This window comes from Daktulosphaira vitifoliae, unplaced genomic scaffold (assembly GCF_025091365.1).
Source record: "Daktulosphaira vitifoliae isolate Bord-2020 unplaced genomic scaffold, ASM2509136v1 Scaffold_4, whole genome shotgun sequence".
In the NCBI taxonomy this organism is placed as follows: domain Eukaryota; kingdom Metazoa; phylum Arthropoda; class Insecta; order Hemiptera; family Phylloxeridae; genus Daktulosphaira; species Daktulosphaira vitifoliae.
The window spans coordinates 5,396,664-5,407,645 of NW_026099575.1; the positions used below are offsets into that span (position 1 = coordinate 5,396,664).

At 27.2% G+C, this 10,982-nt stretch overlaps 2 protein-coding genes across 2 annotated transcripts in view; both read right to left on the reverse strand.

Annotated features, from left to right (window-relative positions):
- LOC126905127 (acetylcholine receptor subunit alpha-like) overlaps window positions 1-4,830 on the reverse strand; it is a 24,310-nt gene extending 19,480 nt beyond the window's left edge. The window contains exons 1-2 of the mRNA XM_050684567.1: window positions 4,665-4,830; window positions 1,940-2,062 (exon numbers count right to left, since the gene is read on the reverse strand). Coding sequence (XP_050540524.1) covers window positions 1,940-1,994 — 55 coding nt within the window. The 5' untranslated portion in view covers window positions 1,995-2,062; window positions 4,665-4,830. The remainder of the gene's footprint in view (window positions 1-1,939; window positions 2,063-4,664) is intronic.
- A 1,012-nt stretch (window positions 4,831-5,842) lies between these two features.
- LOC126904410 (dolichyl-diphosphooligosaccharide--protein glycosyltransferase subunit STT3A) lies at window positions 5,843-10,117 on the reverse strand. Its single transcript, XM_050683432.1, has 13 exons — window positions 9,925-10,117; window positions 9,573-9,682; window positions 9,329-9,496; window positions 9,014-9,265; window positions 8,845-8,951; window positions 8,596-8,787; window positions 8,368-8,521; window positions 8,068-8,306; window positions 7,837-8,007; window positions 7,436-7,624; window positions 6,698-6,917; window positions 6,447-6,635; window positions 5,843-6,332 (listed from the first exon to the last, which is right to left on the reverse strand). Exons 2-13 carry the CDS (start codon window positions 9,667-9,669, stop codon window positions 6,166-6,168), a joined length of 2,145 nt encoding a protein of 714 aa, XP_050539389.1. The 5' UTR covers window positions 9,670-9,682; window positions 9,925-10,117; the 3' UTR covers window positions 5,843-6,165.
- Window positions 10,118-10,982: the final 865 nt, after the last annotated feature.

Sequence of the window (10,982 nt, forward strand, 5' to 3'; positions counted from 1 at the left end):
ATTTATATTATATTTAACTTTATAATGCTATAACTTATTGAAAAGTTTATGGATCCACACAATTTTTTTATGAGAAATAATATTTTTTAATAAACCCTTTTTCATTCGACATACTTTATCTTAATCGAGATATTAATAAGGAACCAGCAGATCAAGTAGCTTTTGGAATAAAACACCAATTTTTTTTAAATTAAACACTATCTAAAGATTTGCATCGAAGCGTTTATTTTTGATAGTGATTTTAATTACTGTCAGATATCATTATACTTGATCCAACTATGCCACGTCTCCACTGTCCCGCGACCCCCCTGTGCTGGGTTTTTTTTTATATTGTATTTGAACAAAAATGTCATGAGCAAAATAAGAAAAGATCATATGAATTGTTTGGTATCTTAAATGTGAAAAGAAATATTTAGCCCTCATCAAATTGTTTTAAATATGCCCCTGGTTATCATGATCATAACTGATGTTTCAATTATATCGGTGTAATTTATGGATCTGATTAGTCGATATTTTGTGCAGACCTATTCAGCGACTAAAAAATAACCATAATCGTTAAATAAAGCATTCAAGATATCTTATATAACTCAAAGAGGGTATTAAATGTCATTCAATAGTCCATTATAGTCGTGTATAACTTTGGTGAAAATCAAATGTATGCAATAATGGATAATGGACATGAGAATCTGTTTGATATTTTTGATACATTAAATCTTCGTTCATCTTTCCTTTAAGATAATGTTTTTTTTAATTAATATTGAGAAGTGATATTGTAATTAAATATTTAGTCTCAACATAAAAATTTCACTCAGTAAATAAATTGCATAATTTCCCTGGTTTTTAATAACTATATTGAATATGAGTAGGGTAAGACTTGGTTATAGTTCTACGATTTTTCCTGACTTCATAAAATAAATTTATAATCTGAAATTTTGATGAGAATTACTTTTATATCTAGCCTAATAATAAAAATATTTTCAATTGTCTTTCATCGTCATTTCTTTCTTCTTTTAAGGGGTGAAATACGAGTTTTCATGAAATTGTCATTTTTCCCCAGATGAATTGTAAGATGAAAAAAACGTAAAAAAAAAAAAAATTGTAACTTAAACTATTGTAAGATTCATATAGGTTCATTACAAAAAATATATATTAAATAGTACTTTTAGAATATTTAAGAGAGGAATTTGAAAACATTTTCAAAAAACCTAATTTATTTCACTAATATCTAAAATTTATATGTTCAAAAATTATATCCAAACACAAAATATGACTTTCTAATCTCAACCGAAATTAACGTGCGTGCACGTGTATTAGTACTAATGAGTAACAATGTGTACCGTAAGAGGCTATGTGTGGTTTATTTTGAGAAATACTGAATTCGTCATTTTCCCCATTCAATATCTTACCCTACTATGAAGAAAATTGTGATTTAAGAAAATATAACTTATTTTTCCAACTAAAATCTTCATATAAAATGTTTTAAAACAGAAGTGTAATAATGAATAATAGCATAATAAAACATGCTGTAATTCATTTAAGAAATATTCAAAACGCAACTATACTTAAAAGTTTGTTATTGAAGTATATTTTTTAAATATTCATGAAAATAAAATAAAAAATATCTTTTATTGTAAAACATTAAAGTACATTGTATATATGAAATGTAGTTAGAATATCATTAACACTCAAAAACTTTCTATTGTCGTCAAAAACTATTTTTAAAAAGTCATGAAACAGCTAGCTGCCTATTTGAGTTTGGTGTAGAATTGAATAAAATTCGTTTGCTTTACCGAATTACTTTTTTGTATAATAAAAAACGTTCAGTTTTAAATATAAGTTTAGTAAAAAATTATTATGTTCAGTAGTTGTTTCGTTTATGATTCATTCTGGTAGTTTTAATAAGAATTTAAATTTATTTCATGATTAATTAAAAACTTACCGGAGATGTTCAAAAAAAATATGCACAGTATTAGAATATCGTTTAAAGTCTTCATTTTATGGTGACCATAACATAGGTCACAGCACTGTTTTGATACTACTCATGGCTTCATTTAAACAGCATCTATTAAAGAACAAATGTAAAATATAATTCACTGATACTGAATTTTTATTTAATAGTATGTTTATTTGGTAAAAGATAGATAAACAACCCTTACTGGTAACGTCAGTATAAAATATATATTCTGCGACTTATCATTAAAAACAAGTGGACACGGAACAGATTTATATGTTGTCTCATTATTTAATCTTTCAACCATAAATTTTACGAGTAATCATGTAATGTGCATTATTTATGGTTACAAACTGAAAGTAATAATATTTTTCAAGATAACTTTGAATTATGTTTTAATTATGAATTATGTCAACTTGGGTCATCAGATTAACATAACTGAGAACGTGAAAAAAAAATCATTTTACGATTGAAATAATATGCTCTTATTATTTAATTCGAAATTTTGAAATTCAATTTTCTTTTTTCAAAATATTTCATAATATAATTATGAGTACTAGATTTATGAAATTCTTCTTTCTGATTTGATTTCAAATAAGACTTTTCAAAATATTACTTTTACATTAATTTTTCCAAAAGCATTGATAAATTAATTTTTAAGGGTCCACAAAGTCTGATGGTACACTCGAACTATTTTGAAGCGCAGATTGTTTTTTGTTCCTACATTTTATAAATCCACTTCTGAATTTTATTTTTTTCTTAAATCAAAATTATTTCTTTTTGTAAATGAAAATTAGACAAAATTAATTTAAATTAATTGAACATCGGGGAATATATCATTCCACCCCTTTAAATACAGTTTTGATAGTTCTACTAATTATTGATTTAAATTGTTTTGTCCAATAAATTATATTAATCGGTTATTTAAGTAGTGTCTATTAAATTGAACTATCGATATTAACTAAGTTCCGGAAGTTTTTAACGATAAGACTATAATGGCTAATGATAGTGCAGATAAGATTTTTCAAATCGAACAAAAAAAAATGATTGATGTAGAGAGCAGACAAGTTTTCTGATCCTAAACAATTTATTTTTCACAGCTGTAGTCATCCATATCCTGTTTGACAACTTACTTGACACTCTTACTTACAAACTGCAGTTTACGTTGACATAGATAAAATGTTTTAGGTGTCCAATACTGGCCGGTGGTCTCTTTCATTATTTTGATCGAATGCGTATCGTTTAATTTTTCAAGGTAATTTAAACATCATTGATGCCTATCTATTGAATTATTTGATTTAAAAAAAATCTTATTTAGGATGTTATTATAATTTAATAATAGAAAAAAAGCGAGTGATCAATTAATTTTTCTGAGTATTCACTAATTTTGAATCTTTTGTATATTTCTGTGACTTATACATGTATTCAATTTTGAGTATGTGAGATAATTTAGCATGTAGAAAACATTTATGGTTGTAATACATTTTTTGTCAGACTTTGTTCGTGATCACTACTATGTGTATATTATTTTTGTCATCTAAATCGTATAAAATGTCAAAAAACAGCACATTACACTAATGCCCAGGGGATATGTAGATAAAAACAGTAATATTTTAAATATCTATAATCGCCACGAGTAAATTTCCCACCTGTGACCACATCTATGTACAAAATATTAACCCCAATATAATTTTAATTGTGTTTAATTAATTTGCATTTATATAATTTTATATCAATCTTTTTATTTGTTGTGTTTTACAAGTTTGTTTTTCAATTACCTTTAAAAAAACATATATCAGATAAATAAACGAAAAAAATTAGACAGATTAAAAATTTTCTCTAGTAGAAAACATATTCTCACGCTTGAAGTTGTAAAATCGTTATTATTTTAGGATTCTTTATATCTATCCGTTGTTTTTGTAATGAATATTTAAGTAACACATAAAATGTACTTATAAAAACCATAACTAAAAATATAAAACTCTTTTGACCTTATAATAAAATTCTTCAACCTCCTTACTATGTAAACATTTGAAAATGGCATGTCGCCTATTTTTTGTACTTCTAAACTTGTCCGACTCTATGCAGTAGTCTGTGTGATATATTATTTTAGATGTGACGTCGCTTTGGCGTATAAATGCAACGTGCTTTGTAAAGAGTATGACAAATTATCATTTCACATTAAATCTGTATAATAACCTTCTTTTGGGATTTATAGTTATGGACAATTTAATATTATACCTGTTATAATAAATATGTGATTAATAATTAATTTTCGTAAAATTATCAACCTTGTATTCAATTTTTACTTTTTCAGATTTCAACTTTTAAAATATTACGTTGTAATTTAGTGATTATAATTGTAATGACTAAATAAATATACCCAAATATTCATGTGTTTAAAAAATATTTTTATTGATCAATCGTTCACATGAAATAAATGAAAAAATCATTATTATTTTTAAAGGATATTTTTATTCGTTGTATTTTTTAGGTTTCGTTAAAATTAAAAAGTCGTGCTATCATTAATACATAAAAAATTAAAAATACAATGATTTTAATGGTAAGAGATGAATACTTGTACTCGCTGTAAAAATAAATATATATCACTTAAAAATATGATATATTTTCAATTGAATTATTATTATTTTTATTGTAATTAAGATTTTCAATAATCTTTACACAATTACCTAATATCGAAAAAAAATTATACCTTTTGTTCGTCGCGTACGCAGAAATGAGCGGAAGAGCAGCGGTTACGGAGCAGACAACATGCGGTTGGGGTAAGTGTTTGATCAGACGTACAGAGAGTCATCCAGCGGTGTCGCATTGAACACGACGACGACGGCTGCCATAGCGTTTAGGACTCGAATCGTGTTTAATCCGTTGCCGTCGACGCTTCGCCGTAACTAGGACACACAGGCGCAGTGGACACATTGGCGCGACACAATATCTTCGTGTGCGGCATCCTCCTAAAGGAAATACCTATACATAATACTCTCGTGGTAAATGTCCGCGGCACCCTCGAGTGTGATGAGGGAGAGTAACAATGTAGATCACGGCGATGGCAATGATAATTTTCCTCATTGCCCTTCAGCCACCCTCACCGCTTACTCGAAATGGATACTAAGTGCCATGTCAGTAGTGTTGTAAAGTAGCTTATGCATTAACCGATTTTAGATTGAAACTCTAAAAGAAAAAATGCAAAACGGTAGAAAGGAAGCAGAAGATAGATGAAGCCTTTTACGAAAATCTGTACCGTTTTATTAAAAATAAGTTTAAGCCGAATGAAAATAAAATATAATGGCCGACTTCGGAGAAAATGTTAAAAAAACTTTCTTTATGAGAGACATTTATTAATGTGAAATTTTTTTATTAAAACAGCATTGATGATCCAACCAGAATGTACACCAATCTTAGGTACCGTTTTCAATGATTATTTTTCAAAACGGCGACCGAGATAGGCAATATTGAATAATGGTTGAATACGCGGTCCCTCAATAATGGTTAATAAGAAGCAACGCCTATTTTATCATCAGAAATTGAAATACACTTTTGTCATTATGTAAAGCTGGAACCTCAAGATTATTGCAAGATTATCATAGTACCAGTTTGAACCAAATGTTTGAGGAATCTGAATTAACTTTTACCCTCCTTAAAAATATTTATATATAAATCAACATGTAATTTTCATAATTTTTGAAAGGTTGCGAAATTATTAGGAGGCTAATTCCCTTTTAGACCTCTCAGTTTGCGCCTATGAACAATGATACAAAATTAAAAGGTTTTCGTCTGAATATTTTAATAAATATTGTGAAAAATGTCAAAAATAGTTTCATTATCACTGTCGCCTTGAGATGGTCAGAGGGCTAAAAAAAAATTTTATATAAATACACAAAAGATAATTTTATTATATTTCATGGTACAAAATTTATAATTAAATAAGAGCAAATAATTCTTTGAACAATATTTATATATTTATACATAGGAATCTCCACAAAGTTTAACATATAATGAGAGCTTTTTTTTCTGTAATTTGTTCTTTATGAATCATAAACAAGTAAAATATATATAACACAAAAAAAATTTTTTTTATTTGAAACAAACATATAAAACTCATAAAATAAAATATAATATAGTAATACAAGAAAAAACTGTTAATAGTTTTTTGTTCGATAATTTTTGTTCGTTGGATTATATTTTAATTGTTTAAATTAAACCTTGTTTGGTTTCATTTTGCCACCACGGTTATCATAATCTTTTACCCTGTATATTCGAACAAGCCAGTGTTCAGTTGTATAAGCTTCATCAAGTACACTTAATGTAACATTTTTTATGCCAATTTCTGCATTTCTAACACGATCATAACCAGCAGGTTTTCCTATTAAAATAAGTAATAAACTAAGACATAATATATTTTTACATAAAATTATTTATTTTAAATGCGATCAATGTATAATTTTTATGCACAATAATATTAACAGAAATAACTTACCTCCTTCCGAAAATACTTGACCAAATCTATAGTAGCACATTTTGTACATTAATGAATTTTTTAATGTCTTAGACCCTTCCTTATCAACTCTAAATTCTCCACTTGGGGAATAGTAATCATATTCTTTGATATGTTTTCCTTTTTCAGTAGAACCACCAATACGTACCATCCATAGAAATTTATTAATGTCTAAAATTTTAGTATTATTTATAATGGTACTTTATATATAATAATTTTATAATTTGAATTACCATCTGATGAATAGCCAACAACACCCCCAAAAATAACAAGTACATAGTTCACATCTAATTCTTTCATTATTTCATAGGCTTCTTCTTCTCCAGAAGCCATTGCTTGACCAACCCTTGAGATATGAGTATTATTCCAAGTATTATTATCCACTAATATTGTTCTATTAGCCATAGCTGTTATTTGGTACCCATAATCCCACCAAGACATGACTCTTGCATCCTAAAATCATTATATTTTCCATTTAAACCTTTAGCATTACACTAGATAAGGAATTTCAAGGGTAATATTTTGAATGTAAACTACAGTATAAATAAATTGATTTTTTGGCCAAATAAGGTGATTCTATAAAATTAAAAATTAAATTATTAGGGGCATAAAAATATTTTAAATATGCATCTGGCTAGACAACTATGAATTCTTGAATACTTTTAAGGTAATCCTCACAGCTCAATTTGTAATAGTCTTGTTTACAAATATCAAAGTTAAACTGAGTTCAATAGGTTACATTAAAGATAGGCTCAAAAAATGAACAAGAGCGAACACTATTAGTGGTAAATTTAAAAGTGCAGCTTTTTTACATAAATAGACAGTTATTTCTTAATTAAGAAATGATGAGAAAAAAGGCAGCATTTATGATTTTTCCAACAAAAAAATATTTAAAACTTGACCTAACGAGGTATTAAAAAAATTATGTTAAAAATCAATTATAAAGTAAAATAAAAAAATAAACAAGTGACCTCAGCAGTGTTCATTCTTAACCAATAATATGCTTCCCTAAAGTCATCAAAAATAATTTGGGACCCATCATGAGTGCGAGCTGATAATACAATACTAGGAGAACTGTATGCTTCTGAAGTGACCCATGTGCAATGAAATACATATGAAATCATCATAAATGTAACTAAAGCTATAAATGCAGTAGCGATCTGAAATAAAAATACATAATAAAACAATTATTATTAAATAATAGTTTAAAATATAAATCTAAGTTTAATTATAATTTTATTAGTCTTTATATGATTTAGTTGAAGAGCATTTAAATAGAAGAGAAATTTATGATTTTCATTTTTTGAATATTGAGTAGTGTAATGTAACTATATTTTTTTATCTATCACTATCAATTAATCATGATATTTACCTCGCCTTTCAATGATTTATTGTCCTCATTCTTTTTAGATTTCTTTTCTGGTACCTTTACAGAACTTTCAAGATACTGAGACATGTATGTTGATAACATGGAAGAAACACCTATTCCAGATAAAATACACATTACTGGTGCAAGGACTAACATTAACCGTACCATGACACCCTAAAAAATAAAAAAAAATTCAGTTTGAAAATTTCAACTTTAAAAAAAATTAACTCTTACAGCAAAGTATATACTAGTGACACCATAAAGTATAACAAATATGTTGGCATCTGTAAGTTTCTTAAAACAGAAATATAACCCAACAGGAAACAAAAATACAAGTATCTGTAAATCAAAATAAAATGAAGACCATGATGTCGGTTGATGCTCAGACACAGATGCAATAATTGGAATATGGTTTTTGGCATAAGATGGGTCCAATAATGTATAAAAACGGCCAGTCCAAGGAGCAATTTTCCCTAAAAAGTATTTTTTAATTTATTAAGTATATTGTTCTGTTTTACAAAATTACTATATTACCAGTTATTGTGAGTAAACCACCAATAACAACAACAGAACCTCCTATTAGATAAACAATAAAGTGGAATAATTTTTGAAAGTCTTCACCTATAATTTTTGTACGCAAATAATTAATACCACCAAGTATTTGACAAAGACCAAAAACACCTAAAGCCTGAAAAGTTGTGAATGATTTAAATTAAGATAGAAATAATAACTACATATTAATAGGAAGATTTTAGTACATACCATCATATGCTCAGAAGTTTGGACAGGTTGAAAACCAACAAATGAAATTTGCATTGATAATATGGTACCAATACAATAAACAGAACTGTACGCTACATAAATTCTATGTGAAAAACGACCAGTAATCATAAGTACGAACACATGCATTGGTATTAAATTTATAAGAAATACATAACCACCCCATGAAGATACCTAAAACATATATATATATATAACAATTATGTATAAATGTGAGAAGTAAATTTTTACCATATAAAAATATGCTAATGCCGTAAATGAACCCCAGAGTATACTACCGGATTTGACAGTTTTAATCCACGCATAGTAGGTTAATAACATACAGAAAATGGCAATAGCTAAAAATTAAAAAAAAATAATATATAAATTAAATATCATGAAAACTTAAATTAAAATTCACCTTCATTATCATAAGATCCAGCCACTGAACGAGATATGTATCCTGGGACAATAGATATCATTGCTGCTGCTACAAGTCCTGCACGAGTATCTTTTAATTCTTTGGTTAAAAGGAATGTAATAATTGTTGTAAAACTAGAAAATAAAGGTGCCAAAAAGACACAAATATTTCTAATTTCTAATGTTATATTTAAGAAATGTAGGATATTAAAAATAACAGTTGATGTTATCATTAAACCAGGATAGATTGTACCTGAAAATTATATTTTTCTAATATTAAATTCTATGGTATACTATAAAAGAATCATTAATATACCTCCAATAATTCTTCCTAATGGATACCATGCTCGATCATCAAACCAATTATGAAATTTATAAAATCCTTCTTCTGTCAGGTATTGAGTGGTTCGATAGTTAAAGTATGGATCAAATTCATGAATGACACTTTCAAAACGAAGTACGGAAAATAACCTTGTTGCAAATGCTAAATAATAAAAATGAATTTATGAATAAATAAAAAAATCAAATTAAAGTTTATTACTTATATTGTAATAACTTACATAGAATTGCAGCTATGGTTAAAATGCTCATTTTCAAAAATGATTCTTGTTTGTCACGAGACATACCGAATGGTCTGTACAGTATTTTAACACCCATTTTTTATTGGAATCTATTATAATTTAATACTTAATTAAAAACATTATAAATATTACAAAACTACTATTACAAAAAATCAGCATTCTGAATGATTTCCATAGAGTATAAATATTTCTAGAATGAGAATTAATTGATAAATAATCTAGACGATTTGGATTTTTGAAAAGATATTCATACAACCTATGGTAATCAATAGCTTAACTGATGAAACTTCATTTGCTTATAAAAATATTGTTAAATTTTAATTTGACTTACGATACGTTTCTGAATTTTGGAACTAGTTTTTTTTTATTTTTTACCTAGGAACTACTATACACAATAATTAAATTTTAACAATTTAGTAACATTATACTTAAAGTAACAACCCTTAGGATAATTTAGTTGTATTTCACTATTAAATTGTGATACTAGGCACTCAAACCCGGTACAGATGCCGACAGCCGACTTATCGTAAAATCGAATCTAAACATAATATAAAACACATAACGGATCAAGGAGATTACAATTTTTCCTTATCATCATATTGAATGTAAAACATGGTTAGATAACATTGTTAGTCGACAAGTCAATGCCACGAATAAACATTACCCTGACACTATTCGGTGTTATGTTTGAATTTAACTTCCAATATTCAAAAATTATCATTTTCGCATACTTCGATTAGGCATAGAGTGGTCAAATTTTTCTCCTTCAAAAAATCTGCCCACCCGACACCTATGAGTGTATAAAAAAAATGTTTTTTAATATATTTTTGCCACAAATCATTAACAGAGGTATCCATTTACTCCGCTAATATTTCACAATAATAACGAATGTTGTTTTACTAAACAAATTAATTATTATTAAATATAACAAAATGCTATTTTTTTATAGAAAATAAAAAAAATTGCTGCTTTAAAAGTTAAAAAAAAAATCGATTGTTTGCATGTTGGCGACGGTAAAATTGTCGTCATCGATCATCTCTCTTCAACTTAAAGCGAAGCTGTAATATTAAATGTATATATTTTACTAAAGTATTCTTCTTCTTTTTATCCTTCAACATTTCCATAGCTGCATAATCTTACATCTTCCGATTTCTCTTTCCTCAAAACATAACTAAATCATCTAAGTCTATTTTCTCTCATCTTATCTACGATTGAAGATACATCTATACTCTTTCTTATATGTTTGTTCCTTATCCTATCTTCTCTTGTCTGTACTTATCACATTATTACATTTAAGCATCCTTATCACTGCTACAATCATTCTCTACTCTATTCTCTTAGCTGATCTCGCTACAGTCTTATGGAACTTATCTTTCAGTCTAATTGGAA